Source organism: Ahaetulla prasina, chromosome 2 (assembly GCF_028640845.1).
Source record: "Ahaetulla prasina isolate Xishuangbanna chromosome 2, ASM2864084v1, whole genome shotgun sequence".
Lineage (NCBI taxonomy): Eukaryota > Metazoa > Chordata > Lepidosauria > Squamata > Colubridae > Ahaetulla > Ahaetulla prasina.
In genome coordinates this window covers 233,345,326-233,363,040 of record NC_080540.1, presented here as the reverse complement: position 1 = coordinate 233,363,040, position 17,715 = coordinate 233,345,326, and the positions used below count along the sequence as shown (strand labels likewise).

Genomic DNA, 17,715 nt, shown 5'->3' with positions numbered 1-17,715 from the left:
ACTGGCTTGGGAGTATTACATATGAAAAACATCTAGATGTTCCCATAGAAGAAAAGTTGAATATAGGTCCATAGTATTATGTGGCTGTTAAAACAGTCAATGCTATTTTGGGATGTACTAACAGGAACATAAAGTCAGGAAGTAATTGTTCAATTGTTCAATATGAGCCATGGTGGCGCAGTGGTTAGAGTGCAGTACTGCAAGCTACTTCTGCTGATCACCAGCTGCCAGCAGTTTGGCAGCTCGAACCTCACCAGGCTCAAGGTTGACTCAGCCTTCCCCCCTTCCGAGGTTCCAAATTGTTGGGGGCATTATGCTGACTCTGCAAACCACTTAGAGAGGGCTGTAAAGCCACTAGCACTATGAAGCGGTATATTAGAGTTTTCATGCCTGTTAATGAACTTGAAGAAGCAAGTTAATCAACAACTCCTTTATCTTACTGATACTTCATCTTTAGATAGATGGTACAAAGTTTGCTGCAATTCATTGTTGATGAACTTTAGACCAGAAATATTATAAAAAAAACAAACTGCCAGAGTTTCTCTTCACTCCATCTTAAAATAAAGAGCTGAGTTATATTTGGTCAACTATTTATTTATGTTATTAATTACGTTTATATACCACCCATCTCACTCTCTCTGAGCAGTTTACAAATATTTACAATAGCAGTTTAATGTTAAAATATGCTGGAATTCCAAAGTATATAACAGTATCCCAAATTTATCATTTTGCAGGATTTATACTTACAGCCAGCATCATAAATTCTGTTGGTATAGAATTTTAATCCTAATGCTAATGCTAATAATAATTTTATAAGGTAAATCAACAAATTGCAGCTTTCTGCAATAACACCAGCAGAACTGCAAAAAACTGTGCTACTTGGAACATTGTACATCTTAAGAAGGTACTTGGTTGATACCTAGGATGCTGGCAGCATCCTGTATCATTAACACCAGTCAATGGTATTTGTGATGCATTTTTGATTGTTCAGTTGACTGAGATTCATATTTAATTAATAAAGTAAATCATCATCATCATCATCATCAAATCCCAGATCTGTTGAGGATTTAAATTACTTTTAGAATATGGAACAAAGAAAACAGTATATGGGAAATAATTGTTCAATTTTTCCCTTCCAGAATTGAAAGAAATGATTGTATATTGTGCCAGCTTGGTATTATTCACTGATGTTCAAAATAAACTATGAATATCAAAATTGGATTTTCCAAATTTTCTCTTCATGTTTAACAAATACATTGAGAGTCTTACAGTGCAATCTTACATTTGTCAATGAAAAAGTAAATTTGATTTAAGTTGAGTGACCTACTCCTCCTTTTAAGTTCACTTGTTGGAGTGGTTCTTTTAGACCACATCCAAAAATTTTCTGTCTTTTATGCTGTATTCCTTTGTAAATCAGCAATGTGTTTGAATTCAAATAAAATTCAAATACAATCTAGCTTTCTTCATTCCATTCAAGCATCCTTCACTATAAGGGAGAAGGCTGATTGTAATTTACCAACAGTTAGCATTGCCTACATGTGATATATAAATGGCCCATCTTGGCTGAACTGCAAACAAGATGGTTAATAATTCCTTATTAGACAGTTTATGAGATCTTGGAAAATAACATTAATAATCATGTTCTATAGTATCAGTGGTAGGTATGCAGAACTTCAAGGACTAGAGAACCATGTCATATCAAAATAGTGTTGAGGGAACAGAAACTGCAAAATTGTTAAAAGGCAATCATTTCATTATGTAGGGATAAATTTCTTTTGCCTGCTACCTTCCTGGTCACAATTTGGATGTTCTCATTTTTCTAATTTTCATCCTGGATATAAAAAAAAAATAGTTGAATTCTTGGCAGGCTGATATATAGAATTGTTTTCTTTTGGGGCATCTACTTTAAGCATCTAGAGTGAAATCAGGAGATGAATACAAGTTTCTGTTTTTTTAGTGTATGAACTTGTTCGTTGTGACACAAAAATAGAAGCATTGCCTCTCTGCTGTTATGTCACATATATAGTATCTTCTATATTTTGTATGTTTGTAAAATATTTTCTTGTGTAAAAAGGATAAGGTTTACTTGGCTCCCTTATAGGAAAGGGACAAGGGCACATAAATACTTCCAAATGCAAATTAACAAAAATATTAAAACTAACTCTAAAGTGTAAACATAGTTAAAAGCATTTTGAGTGAAATGCTTTTAAAATTGATTGAGGGGGGTCTAAAGTACTTTGTGATGATATGGATATTTTTCTGTATTTCATTATCACATAAGGTTATAGTGGTACTGTGATGAAGTAGCTAATTACTTGATTATTAGTGACAGAGAATATTCTCACTTGGAAAATGAGATTTACACTGTATATAAAATGTTTGATTGTTAGGTGCAAATTACTTCTTCATGTGACAACAAGGCAGAGATTAAGTAATGCTTATAGTGACAAAGGTTTAGGTTTGATTTAATTCATTAACCTAGTATTGTGAAATGGAATACGTTAATTGTTAGGGCTTACATTCTTTTATTAGTTTAATTCTTAAAATAGGCAAGTAAAGCTGTGGAGCTGATGCTTCTTCTACAACCATTGTAATCTAATGATGCATCTCTTTTCAAATGTTTTGCAGGTACAGGAGAAAGTGGCAAAAGCACATTTATCAAACAAATGAGAATCATTCACGGTTCAGGATATTCTGATGAAGACAAAAGAGGGTTCACAAAGCTCGTGTATCAGAATATATTTACAGCCATACAGTCTATGATCAGAGCTATGGATACACTCAGAATCCCATACAATTATGAGCATAATAAGGTAGGCTATCTATTTTAAATATTCCAGAAATTATTTTCCAATTATTGTATTGGATGGCTTTGAATTTATAGCTTTACAGTTCTGGAAAATAAAAGACTCTTATCATCTAGTGCAGAAAGTAATAGAATGTGACATTTAAAGCATATTGATAAAAAAATTTAAGTCTCTACTCTGTTGGATGTTTTGTCTTCCTTAGTTTTTCTGTAGTAATTATGGACTATTGAATGGGAAGTCACACGACTAATCACTCTTCCTTTCACACAGAAAGTCATCCTTATCTCTCTCCTTATCTAACCCTAACATGCTTGCTTTGTATGTGACTTTGTATGTCTTTTTCTGTAAAGTCATATTGAATCATATGATCTCCTATATGTATGCTAAATTGCTACACTGTAGCACCCAAATATTTTTACAACCTAGGTGAAAAATTAGGAAATCTGTATAAACTAGACCTATAAAATAGAACAAGATTTCATAGATAAAGTACAAAATGTCTGGAAGGAAATCTTAATTTTTAAGTATTTATTGTCATTATCTCCAGCAAGTAAGAGAAAGCTGAATGAGTTTTTTGCTGTCTTCTTATCCAGAATGGCTTCTGCAGATCATAAGAATAGTTCCCCCAAAGGAGAATGTCTACTGTTTACTCAATATAAAAAGATACAAGAAGTGGTGCCAGTTTCACAGTTTATGGTATCATAGTATGCCAAAGATTGAGGAAATTAGAAACAACCAATCTGTGCTTGAAGGAACACATCCTAAAAATAATTTAACAAATATAAGCTGCATGGAAGCACATCAAGAATTTTGCCCTTAGACAACATGAAACTTGCTCATTGATGATATAAGGTCATGAATTATATTCAGAATATTGTCTTGATTCCGCCTTATCTCCCCTAAATTTTTGCTGAAATGTGCTTGGGAAAAATCGTGTCTACTTTTTTTTCTGATATTGTAATTATCTGCAGGAGAAATAAGAATACTGGGCATTTCCTGCTAGTTATTGAGAGCAATTTTCAAAATTCTAAGAACAGGTAGTCCTCAACCTAAAACAGTTCCTTTAGTGACTGTTCAAAGTCACAATGGCATTGAAAAAAGTGACTTATGACCGTTTTTCACGCGTACAACCACTGCAGCATCCCCATGGTCATGTGATCAAAATTCAGACACTTGGCAACCAACTCATATTTATGACGGTTGCAGTGTCCAGGGGTCAAGTGGTCACCAGTTGCAACCTTTTGACAAGCAAAGTCAATGGGGTAGCCAGATTCGCTGAACAACCGTGCTACTAACTTAACAACTGCAATGATTCACTTAACAACTGTGTCAAGAAAAGTCATAAAATGGGACAGCATTCACTTAACAACTGTCTTGCTTAGCAACAGAAATTCTGGGCTCAATTGTCATAACTTGAGGACTATCTGTAACTGAGTCTGAAGGAAATAGAGGAATGTTAACTTTGAAAAATATTGGAGGTTTATATGCCAACACTTAGAGCACAGGTGTCAAATTTGTGACCCGTGGGCCAAATGCGTCATGTGTTGGCCACACCCACACTCAGTTTAGCAAAGGGGGAAAAAGTTGTAATACATCACGTGATGACGCAAGTTTGACACCCCTGGCTTAGAGAAAGGTAAAATTTAACCTCTCTTGCCAAAAGGCTAATTAAAGCCTATCACTTGTCAGCTGATGAAAATAATAAATGAGAAAAGTGGGCCACCTTTCCTTTGCGATTAAATGTAATTCTGGATTGCTGGATGATTGCCTCTCTTGCAAATGGAATGGAGTTGGAGAGCAGAAAGTAAGAACGGTCAAAAAGAAATCAGAAATGACATGTTGTCCACTTCAACTCTTTTAGTCAGAATAACATTATTACTGCTAAGGCAGACTGGACCCCCTGCAACCTCTTGGCCTTTTTCAGAAGCCCTCGTCTAGGGATGAAGGCAGACTTCTGGCACCAGGTACTTGCAGTGTGCTACAGTTAAGAGGAAGAAAAGAAAGAAAAGAGTATCTCTAAAAGAGAGAAAGTGAAAAAAAAAGGATCTAAGAAACAGAGAGAGAGAGCACAGGCGGTCTATTCCCTTTGCTTTGACATATGATGCAACTTCCAACAAATGGTTTTGGTGGAAACTATTACTTTTAAACAGAAAAAGTAGTTGCTCAATCCTGATGTATGGCATCACAAAAGGGAAACCAGTATCAGAGAATATATTCTGGGAACAGCTTGAAGAAACAATGGCCAACAGAGCAGATTAGAGTAGAGGGGGTGGAAAACAATATAAGGGGCTTGCTTGAGAGGCATTTTATAATGCTTATTATAAACCGCCCAGAGAGTGCTTTAAAATGGTATGGGGCAGTATATAAGCCTAAATGCTATTGCTATTCTCCCAATAGGCTGCGGAATGGGCCAGGAATGGGTTGATACAGTTGTCTCTGCCTAGAGACTGAGTCATAATTTTTTTGGCCACGCCTCCACGTGCTTCTGTCAGCTCGTTTTTCGACTCAGTTGATCTGATGAAATATATTGGCAGTTTCTCTGATTCAATCCATCCCTGGACCACCTGTACTTCAATATTTCAGGTTTTTCCTCCGATTCGCTTTAAATTGTTCTTGTGTGCTGGCCAGTTCAGCTTCGGCTGGAAACGCCGCCACTGACACCGTTGCAGGCCCTCAAATCACCCGAGGTGCCTTGCCTTCAGGGCAAAGCGATCAATCATCGCTTCCCGCCCCATCCCCTTACCAGTGCTGTTCAGCTGAGAAGCAGCTTGCAGCTGTCACCTTATGCCGCGCTGCTTTAACAGCTGAGCAAGCCACCACCATAAGGGGCTTGCTCGAGACCCATTTTTATAATGCTTGTTATAAACTACCCGGAAAGTGCTGTAAAATGGTATGGGGCAGTTGTTGTTGTTTTTTGTACTGTCCATGGGGTTTTCATGGCAAAGATACTTCTCCAGGGGATCACATTTTGTCAGAACTCTCCGCTATGACCTGTCCGTCTTGGGTGTCCCTGCACGGCATAGCTCATAGCTTCATTGAGCTACGCAAGCCCCTTCGCCATGACAAGAGAGTAATCCATGAAGGGGCAGCATATAATGGGGCAGTATATAAGCCTAAATGCTATTTCTATTTTAGGTAGATTAGCGGCATAGATTCATGAATCTTTATAGGCTGACCTGGGAAGAGTTTGTATATATAGTAATAGTAGTACTGATTGCTTAGATCCATATGAAAAGTCCTGATTTTGTTAATAAGGTTTGACCAAGAGGAAGGGTAATAAATGTCAAAATATTATGCATATGCTTGCGTCCTAGAATTCCTAAGTAAAGAAAAAAGAATGGGAGGAGAAATCCAATCAAAAGCATTTGATTTATCCCAAATTGCAGTTATTTTTTAAATAATAATTGTTAAATTAAGTTGATGACTGTATAACTTGGAAGAATTTCAATAAAATAAAATACTTTTGTGATTATTGTTAGTATTGTTACATGCCGACTTTATTCTAGGTCTTTTATACTCATTAGCAGCACATCTTCTTTTTAAATATGCCTGCTTTTTTAATTGATCAGTATATGTCTTTTAGCAATTAATTCGTTCAGAAATATCTACTCTAAAAGCAATTAGGTACATGTGTGATTGGATGGTCAAATCTGAGGAAACTAGGAAAAATGTAGCAATTGCTTTCTAAAACAAAACACTATGCAATAATACTTTTGGTGTGTATCAGTTTCTTCTGGGATGAAATGAAAGCATTTGTGCGAGAGATCTGTTGGGGGGGATTTACTTTTGGCTCTCAATTTAGATAATTCACTATAGCATTTCTCAATTTGTAGGGTGTCATTGGTGTACAACAGCTCACTGAATGAGCAAAGCAATTCTTGCCTTTTGTCACATAGCAGTAATTACAGGGCTGGCTGATGAGATTGGATAAGGCACCATAAAACAAAGGAACAAAGGTTCATATGATCTGGGGGGAAAATATGGCTTTGCGAAATATGCTTTTAGCAATAAGAAAATATCAACTGAATCAGGAATACCCCGGCCTGTTCATTATCAGTGAACATTATCATTATCAAGGTTCATTATCAGTGGAATATGTTTGTGTGAAAAATGATATTTCTGCATTTGGGAACAGCCTAGAACTGGGTGGGAATGTAGTGGACTGCATATACTGTATTGCCCAAGGCCACACCATTAAAATTAAACCATTTAGTTGAAAAATTGTAGTGGCACAATGTTGGATCTTTCAGGTCTTAAGGATGGTAACAGAATTGGTTTGCTTCTTTGAGGTAACCTTCTTGCATACCTATATCCATCTGAAAAGTCACAAAATAATAATAATAAAAAAAAACTACAGCTATGCACTACCTCAGAGATGGCCTTTACAGCTCTCCAGAAAGTGAGAACCTCAGCCTGTGGTCTTGGAAACATTGTCCATCCCAGATCTTGAACAGAAGAGATGCCAGATCAGGAGAAGAGCTAATTTAATTCAACACAAATCCACTGAGATGCTTTCAGGAAACATGGAAAGCAGCAACTATTTTCCACTGAGAGGCCATAGCAAATGGCACATAAAGTACAATAAACCTTCAGTTCATTTGACTTAAGATGTAATCTGAATTTCAGGCAAAAAAGTTGCATTTGCCAGTTACTAACTAAACCTCTGACTCTACTGCACATGGTTTCCCCCGTTAGTCTTTAAATTAGGGTTTACTTTTGTTGCCTATAATATTAGGGGTTCTAGAGCAGAGGTATCAAACTTGTGTTGTCACGGCAGCATCATGTGATGTATCGGGACTTTTCCCCCTTCAGTAAACTCTGCGGGGTTAACACATGACGCATCTGGCACGCGGGACGCAAGTTAACACCCCAATTCTAGAGATAAAAGACGAGTGCCACTGATAACCTAAGGAAAGCTATTTTGGAATTACTTAAATCTTTTACTAAGAAAATGTATCTTAATCTGAGTGTTAATTTTAGTAAGCTATTTGGTTTTTTCCCCAATCAGCTTTGGTTTTTAAAGGTAAGCTATGAAATCAACATTTCCTTAAGCTGTATATGCAAGCTTTTTTCCCCCTGATTGCTGCATGGGACTAGGACTGATAGGTTAAAGAAGGTGGCTTGAAGACTACCAGAAATATATACATATTTAATTGCTATCATGAAAGCAGCCTCACTATAAAGTAACAAAGTTGTTGATTATTTGTTTGCCCTAATGAATCTTAATATTGCATGCTGTTTAAAAAAATATCCAAGAATTATATAACATAGCCTAGTGAAGCTTCTTTCCAAAGAAGTATGTTTAGGACTGAAGTCTAATTCAGTGGATAAGAAACAGCTGGAACATTGACAGTGGTGGAAGTTAAAGGAGATACATTTTTGGATTTGCTTTCCTTGCATTTGCTTTGCTTTTGTTCTTGCATTTTTACATTTGCCTTGATTTGTTGCTTATTTTTTTTAAAAAAACTTCAACAGACCAGTTTATATTTTGTCTGATGCTTAGAAAGCGTCATTGTAGCAGATACAAAAGAAGCTTAAAATAATGGTTTTGTTTTTTAAAAAAAAAGTAAAGAGAAAAGTACTGTTAAAATCTCCTTCTGGATCATTTGTAACCATCTAAGAAAAAATGTATGGCTCTTGAAAGACAGCTACTGTCCCTGTAAAACACTGGAATAATTTCTTTCTTATGGGACTTATAGTGGCTTATTTTGTAACAAGCATCTCTCTCTCTCTCTCTTTTTGTTTTGTTTTGAGCTGTGATGTGATGTGCATAGAGATAAGGATGGCTCCAGAATTTCACAAAGCCAGTAGACAGATGATCAAAAATGTCTTCTTGCACATCAGAGAGATCAGGTAGGTTTTTACATTAGGCTGAAGAAATTGTGTTCCTTCTTATATAAATGAAGGAATGGAAAGGGGCTAGCCACTGACTAGCCAGTATAGCAGTGTAGTTCTTTGGGTAGTGAATGAACAACCAACAGATTTGAAAGTCTCCACTATTTTTTATCGTCAACAGGAACATCGTCCCAAAGCTACAGTGAAGTAGGGAGTTTTAGTAATATCTCCTGTACTTTTTGTGAACCTCACGTTTACTGCTTCTAGAATGGAAGGGTAAAGCAAGGCTAGTTCTTGGAAAAAGATACCAGAAGAAATTAGACATGTTTCTGCCATTTTTGGAGCCTTTTAGTCTTGGACATATTGCACAGGTGATATTTTTTCTTTTTCCTCTTTTTCTGGACTTATCTGAAATGTTTAAGAAAGTTTTGGATTTTTTCTCTCATGTGTTTATAGGATCTCGCCTTTTGTGGATGCCTTTATCTTGGACCATGTCTATTTTTTCTAGGAGACAAGTGCATTGCTTGTATATGTATTAGATAGTTTATGACAGAATACAAATCAAATTTGAGTTCAAATTATGAAAATGGTTCATCTAAAGTTATTGTTAGTCTGGTCTTTTGGGGAAGCATATTTACTTGAACTTTATTTAAGTGTTTTTTGCTTAACTATTTGAAGAAATTGTTTCTATTTTTCTATTTGAAGAAATATGGTAGCAGAAATTATGCGGGGTCCCATCAAGGATCACTTGAACAAGAATTGGTGGAATACTAAATAAGCTTTCAACGATCATTGCATGCCTTCAGGCTCATGTTGTAATCTATCACACTGCGCCCCAGATAGCTCACAGTTGAGAGAAGTTGGTTTTTTGTTTAGTAATAGGTCCTCTGATAAAATGCTTGCATATACAACTTTAAGGAAATGTCAATTTAATAGCTCACCTTTTTAATAGCTCACCTCACTTAAAAGGGATGACTTTTGAGATAATAAAAAAGATCAGTCACTTAAAAATATGCAGATACTAAGATCTCTGACATATTTATGGCATGGTGCTACTTATCATTTCTGTGTGGATTATGGTCATGAATATTTGTCATTTTCCTCTTTGCCAAAATTGTCATCGAGAAAAGATTGATTCCATATTAGAAAAATACCATGCTCAGCAATAGCAGTGACAGGGAGCGAACCATGTATTCCTATTGATAATCCTGCAGTACTGTGATTCACAATATGATCAGAACTTCCTCTAAGTTAATAAGGAAAAGTGGTTAAACAAACAGTATTCCAAGAAGCATTGTGTATTATGTTGATCCAACATTCAGTGTAGGATAATCAACTTTCCTAAGAGTAAGTTGAATCAAATGTTCCAATAAAGGAGACAGTAATCAGATTTGAAAATGGAAGTCCTTCTCCTAAAAAAAAATGCAGAATGTATTGATTGCTCCATTGGAGACTACTCTAGAAGTGGATGAGGCAGACCTCCAAAAAGGGTACTTGATAGTTGCAAGGTTGGAAAGAGCAAGAAAAACTGTCACAAAAGATTTTGGTATCCATCAGATCATGATTAGACAGATAATGAAGAAAATGTAATGCTATTGTTAATTTTCCCAGAAGTAATCATCTAGTGAAAATCACCCCAGAAAAATACATACTGTTCCAATACATTTCCCATACAACAAGAAACCCAAGGGTAAAAACGAAGGATTCACAGATCACCTTTGTACTATCTATCTATCTATCTATCTATCTATCTATCTATCTATCTATCTATCTATCTATCTATACACATATATACATACTATAGTATATATACGTACTATATCCATTATAAGAAAGGCACTGAACAAGAATGATAGGTGTGAGAAGATAGTGTGGAAGAAAGCACTGTTTGTGAGCTGAAACTTAAATTAACATGGGTCATGCTGCAGGGCAATAATTGTGCAGGTAGTATTGTATAAGTCAGTGTCGGCAAACTTATGGCACATGTGCCGGAAGCGGCACACAAAACCATCCCGCAAAGAATGCGCGGCCTCGCTGGCTCCTATTCTGTGTTCCTGTGATCACACGTGTGCCGGTCAGCTAGCCATTGCACACGCGGTAGCGGCAGAACCCTGAAGAGCGGCGTTCTGTCACGCATGCGCAGGCCAGCACCTGGCCTTCCGAGTTGAGTTGCATACATGCGCAATGGCCAGCTGTTTGTCGGGCGTGCTTCCATGCCAGTATCCGGGTGTTCGGGTGCCGGCTCGCGCATGCACAATGGACCGCCACTCTTCCGGGTATCGGCGCTCCTGCGCCCGTGAAGGCCAGTGGAGCCATACATACCTCACGAGATGGTTTCGTAGGTACATCAAAGGTTTGCCATCACGAGTATAAGTATTGTATAAGACTGTCTTAGTTAGCTACTGCTCACAGTTATGATGGCGATGAAAAATATATATCCAAATATAAAATGGTGGTTGCCTGGGACATACATAGGAAATTAAGAAATTGAGAACAACTTTTTATCTTCTTATGAGATACATTTTGCTATTGAGTTCCTCCCCCACTTATTGTGTTCCATAAATTTCAATCAGCAAGATGCAATATCTATTGCCATTTTAGGCAATCAATTAAATACTTTTTCCCCGTATATTGTTTTTATTTAAAAGGACATTTTTAAAAATAATTCTGTAGGCAAGCAACTTAGCCATCTCTGTGCTTTTTCCCTTCGCCTTCCAGAAATAGTGTAGCCTCGTTTGGCCCTTCTGTAGTTTTAACTCCAATCTAGTAGTGCATCCTTCTTTGCTGTCTTCCTGTTGGGCTTCCTGTGCTCCTCTGTACATTGATGATACTATGTGATTCAGCACTGTGTCTGGCGGCTTGTCCACTTGACAGTAGATAACGTTAAAAACAACAGTGTTTACTGTATAATAGTTTCTTTCTTCAAATCAGTTTGTTCCAGATGACATAAAATAAATTATCTTTCATTCACAGAGCGTGTGTGTGTGTGTGTGTGTGTGTGTGTGTGTGTGTGTGTGTAAATGTGAGTGTGCCACGTGCACAAGCATGTATGCATCTTCAACCAAGTAGGATTTTTTAAAGGTACATTTTCTGCCCATTGACATAGTAGTAATAGGTTAGATTTAGGGTTAAAAGGACCCCTTTTAATGTGCATCTTATGCCAACCACTGCTTCACAGAAAAATTGCACTGGTGTTCAGATGGTAAAATGACTTGCATTATTGTTCTAGGAGACGAACTTACTCTAACTTACTTACTGACGTTCTTTAACTGCACCATAATGTAATTATGATTCCTTAAAATTGGGAGATGACATCTCATTTTAGATAGCTGGTTCCCATTAAAGGTAAGCAAGGGATAGTCTTAAACCAGAAGTCAATTGCTTTGAAGAGTGATTTAATCTCATTAGTATTATATTTAGTTCCATTTCAGTCTTTCCAGTACTATTAATCAGCATTCCTGTGGAGGTACTAATTTTAACCTTACCTTAAAAATATTAATTTTATTTATTTATTTATTTATTCATTCATTCATTCATTCATTATTTTATTTATTTATTTATTGTGCCACCCATCTTACAGAATGAAATGAGTTGGCAACAGAATTTTAAATGGGGAAAAAAAGAAAATTAGTCATTCTTTTGGGGATTGTTGATAGTAGAAGTAAATATGCCATTCTTATTGCTAAGAAACAGATGCTTCAGCAGCACAAACCTACAGTTATAATGTTAAATACTAAATAAATTGAATGCCTGATGTTACTTGCAACTTGTTTAAAGATTTGGATGATGTTTGCACAATTAAAATAAAATATAATCATCTTTTATAGAAGCTATGGTGTAAAATTTTCTATACTTATGTATATGGACAAAATGCCTTAGTATTTATTTTGCTGTTACCATTTTGCTTTTTTCCATTTTCTTGTTCTTTTGTTGCTGTTCTTCTATTTAATTACATAAAGCAGAAAAAAGTTTTCTTCCTTCTTCCCCAACACGGTGTGTTATGTGAACACAATGTACTTGGTTAGCTTATGTTTCAATGTACTGTATGACACTTTCATATACAAGAATGTTATCTGAGTATAGTTATTATATATAGTAGAGAAATTTCAATGTGAAGATTGGTAAGCTTAATTCTGTGAACGGATCATATCTAGTAAAGTTTCTTTTATCATATGAAATTATGTTTATAATTGATTTGTTCAAATACTAAGCAATTATTACTCAATGAGAAGTCATAGGAAATTCTTTGCATTTATTTGTTTATTTAATCAAATTTAGAGACTGCTGATAGAGCAGCGTACAATATACCTTTTTCCTCATTTTTTAATTGGTGATGACCATTGTAAAGTATTTCAGAATTTATAGATTATTCTCTCTTCATCTTTTGTAATTGTTCATTTGTTGGAGAAATAAAAAGGACAAAAGAGAAATAATCAATCAGGGCCTCCCAAATGATGTCAGCTTCTAACTTCTGAACAGTTCCAAATTATGAGTTAATTTATTTGTATGTCTGAATTCTATATTCTCCAGACTTATATATTACTGAAAAGAGTTATATGTCAGCGGTTCCAGTTGCATATTTAATCCATAAATTCATAATATAAAGACGGTAAACTTGAGAAAAAATAATTCACTAAAAGCATATTCTTGAATGAGGTCATAAATTAGTAGTAAAACAGTATTACTGAAAGTAATTTCTGCTTTGTCTAAAACGTAACTGTAACAGAAATAATCTTGTTTTGTATTCCCTTTTATATACTATACCTATTAACAGTGCATGACCTAAAGAGAATATTTGGTTTTTTCACCTCAGTTACTCCTACCAGGACTGCTAGAATAATCCCTTTTATAAACAATAGAGATTTTGTCCTCAAAAGAAACTCCAGTTTCATGAGATTTCTGGCAAGCTTGGACTAGCTTTTAGGTCAGAGCAGACAGCCAAGCTGGGAGGCCTCTTAGCCCTTTAATGCAAAATGCAGTGTTAAAAGATGGTAAAAGGATAGTTTAGACATTTAGAAGACATTTGCCGACTCTAGTAAAAAAAGATCTTGCTGTTTAGAAAACAGATTTTGTTTCTTCATATAGTAATTTATATCTCTCCCTATGCAATGTTTTTCTATACGTATGTGCCTGTGCAACACAATACATATATACACAACCCTGTCAGACAAAAATCCAATCAGAGTTAAACAGGGACATTTATTTGTTCCTTTTCAGGTATTTCTTAAGAGTGTGGCTTTTTCCCAAGCATCTGCTTTACCTTTTTCGATGGTTTGATTATATGCATGTGTATATATATGCACACTGGTCTGACCACGTTGTAAAATACAGGTAGTCCCCTACTTACAACCACAATTGAGGCCAAAATTTCTGTTGTTTAAGTGAGTTTTGCCTCATTTTACAACTTTCTTGCCACAGTTGTTACGTTAGTAACTGTTGTGTTTTGCCCGCCCTCAGAGCAGCCAGGGCCTTCTTACCTGCTCCCGAACACTGAGGAATGTATGCCTCCCGGCCCAAGTCCTGGCTCCATGCCCACACAAACTGCAGAAGAAGGAGAATCTCCCGGCCCCAGCCCTGACTCCATGCCCAGGCAAACGGAGCAGCTAGACCCCTCCCCCTCCTCCACAGCATCTAAGCCTGAGGAGGGTTTATTCCCAACAGCTGATTGGAGTAATCCTCGCATCAGAAGATTGGATAGGCGGAGGCAACAGAGGGAAGGGAGGGGCAGGCCTTAATGAGTGCTGAGTCATGGAGCCACACCCCATGGCCTATATAAAGGATCTGCTTTCTGGCAGTCTCTGAGTCAGGCAAAAGTTGAACTTATCTTGCTGAAGTCACTTACTGGTCTCCTGCCTGCTCTGAGGACTTTGCTAGGACTTTGGGCAGAGCTGCAGAGGCAAGCCTGATTCGGATTTCCCTGACCCAGCTGTCAGCGGAGGAGTGGGACACGACAGTAACACACTTGTTGAGCAAATCTGGCTTCCCCATTAATTTCCTTGTCAGAAGGTTGCAAAAGGGGATTGCTTGACTCTGAAACATTACAGCTATCATAAATATGAGTCAGTTGCCAAGCGTCTGAATTCTGATCGTATAACCATGGGGGTGCTGCAATGATCATAAGTGTGAAAACCGGTCATGCCACTGTTTTCATACCATTGTAACTTCAATAGTCATTGAATGAACTGCTGTAAGTCAAGGACTATCTGTAATTGTATCACAGATCTTGTAGAGTCTGATATGTAGCAATAAAGACTTAATTGATGAACAGGAAAAATACAGAACACAAAATGGGTATATGTGCTCATATTTAGTAGATTCTGTATCGGAAAAATTCTCTGCCTAGTGGGGATAGCAACTATCAAGTACTGAGCGAAAACTCTTTTAAAGCTGATTTGCACCAGAAGGTCAACTGCCCAATTCTTACACCTCCGTTAAACAGTACATTTCACATTTGAAATTCACCATTCGCCTTACCCAGAGGCCTGCTATTGTCTTGGATCCTAATATAGGGACAATATTTTTAATTGTCTACTTCCCAGATACAGTCTTGTGCTGCATCTCTCTAAGGACCCTTCCACATGAGGATTCTGTGCCAGTTTGAAAACAGCTCTGGGCCTCTGTATTCCCATGAAGTCAACTGAGTGGGAAAACTAAGCTGATTTATTTCCGGCCTAGCTTGAAAGGGTGGGGAGGAATCTATTTACTTTAAGTTACTTGTTTGTTTTGTTTTTGAGATGCTGTAGCTCCCTTCTCTCATTAGGGGAATTCTTGCCTCATATCTTCATTTGGCTTCCCTTGGGGTTCTGTAAGGGGAAAACCTACTCCAGTGGCTTTGCTGCTACCCATCATCCCTAAGTAACCAAGGTGAAGAAAACGGGTACAAAACTGTCAAAATGTGAAGTTGTCTTTAGCCTTGTGCTTTTCCTATCAATTTTTTTTCTTCGTGCAGAATCTGAAGTAAACCAATATGTGTTGCTTGATCATACCATTTCAAACCAACAGAAATAAAGACTAAAGATACCCCTTCAAAATGTTTCTAAGGATTTGGGTAGCAATGTGAATAGAATAGAATTTTTATTGGCCAAGTGTGATTGGACACACAAGGAATTTGTCTTGGTGCATATGCTCTCAGTGTACATAAAAGAAAAGATACGTTCATCAAGGTACAACATTTACAACACAATTGATGATCAATATATCAATATAAATCATAAGGATTGCCAGCAACAAGTTATAGTCGTACAGTCATAAGTGGAAAGAGATTGGCGATGGGAACTATGAAACGATTAATAGTAGTGCAGATTCAGTAAATAGTCTGACAGTGTTGAGGGAATTATTTGTTTAGCAGAGTGATGGCCTTCGGGAAAAAACTGTTCTTGTGTCTAGTTGTTCTGGTGTGCAGTGCTCTATAGCGTCGTTTTGAGGGTAGGAGTTGAAACAGTTTATGTCCAGGATGCGAGGGATCTGCAAATATTTTCACGGCCCTCTTCTTGATTCGTGCAGTATACAGGTCCTCAATGGAAGGCAAGTTGGTAGCAATTATTTTTTCTGCAGTTCTAATTATCCTCTGAAGTCTGTGTTTTTCTTGTTGGGTTGCAGAACCGAACCAGACAGTTATAGAGGTGCAAATGACAGACTCAATAATTCCTCTGTAGAATTGGATCAGCAGCTCCTTGGGCAGTTTGAGCTTACTGAGTTGGCGCAGAAAGAACATTCTTTGTTGTCCTTTTTAATGATGTTTTGATGTTAGCTGTCCATTTGAGATCTTGCGATATGATAGAACCCAGAAATTTGAAGGTTTCTACTGTTGATACTGTGTTGTCAAGTATTGTGAGAGGTGGAAGTATGGAAGGGTTTTCCTAAAGTCTACCACCATTTCTACGGTTTTGAGTGTGTTCAGTTCCAGATTGTTTTGGTTGCACCACAAGGCTAGTCGTTTGACCTCTCGTCTATATGCGGATTCGTCATTGTCTCGAATGAGACCAATCACTGTTGTGTCATCTGCGAACTTCAGTAGCTTAACAGATGGATCATTGGAGATGCAGTCATTGGTATACAGAGAGAAGAGAAGTGGGGAGAGCACACAGCCTTGGGGGGGCCCTGTGCTAATTGTACAGGTATTTGATGTGATCTTGCTTAGCTTCACCTGCTGCTTCCTGTTTGTTAGGAAGCTTGTGATCCACTTACAAGTCTGTTCCGGTACCTGTAGCTGGTTTAGCTTAGTTAGAAGAATGTCTGGAATGATGGTATTGAATGCTGAACTAAAGTCTACAAAAAGGACCCTTGCATAGGTCTTTGGAGACTCAAGATGTTGTAGGATGTAGTGCAGAGCCATATTAACAGCATCATCTGTTGATCTATTTGCTCAGTATGCAAATTGCAAGGGGTCTGACAGTGGATCCGTGATGGTTTTCAGGTAGGAAAGCACTAGCCTTTCAAAGGTTTTCATGACTACAGATGTTAAAGCAACTGGTCTGTAGTCATTCAGTTCCTTGATGGTGGGCTTCTTCGGCACTGGGAAGATGGTAGAGCGTTTGAAGCAAGAAGGAACATAACACATCTCTAGTGATTTATTGAAAATATGGGTGAAGATGGGGGCCAATTGGTCAGCACAGACTTTTAAGCAAGAAGGAGTTATCTTGTCTGGGCCTGGAGCTTTTCCTGGCTTTTGTCTGTGAAATAGGTCCTGCACTTCCTTTTCTGTGATCACTAGGGGTTGTGAACCCAATGAAATGGGGTCAGTTGTAGGAGGCTTGGCTGTTGTTGGTGTGTCTGAGATGGGGGTTGTGGAGATAGGTGGCTGTAGTTTCCTTTCAAACCTGCAGTAAAACTCATTCAGGTCATCTGCCAGTTGTTGATTACCTTCAGCCTGGGAAGGAGGTTTGCCATAGCCGGTGATATTTTTAAGAGTTTTCCACATGTTTGCTGGTTCATTTGCTGAAAACTGATTCTTTAGCTTTTCAGAGTAGCTTCTTTTTGCTGCTCTTATCTCCCTTGTTAGTGCATTTCTGGCCTGATTGTACAGCATTTTATCACCTTTTCTGTAGGCTTCCTCTTTGGAATGAAAGGGTTC

At 37.4% G+C, this 17,715-nt stretch overlaps 1 protein-coding gene across 1 annotated transcript in view; it reads left to right on the top strand.

Annotated features, from left to right (window-relative positions):
- LOC131193592 (guanine nucleotide-binding protein G(q) subunit alpha) overlaps window positions 1-17,715 on the top strand; it is a 112,217-nt gene that overhangs the window by 33,762 nt on the left and 60,740 nt on the right. The window contains exon 2 of the mRNA XM_058173940.1: window positions 2,629-2,813. Coding sequence (XP_058029923.1) covers window positions 2,629-2,813 — 185 coding nt within the window. The remainder of the gene's footprint in view (window positions 1-2,628; window positions 2,814-17,715) is intronic.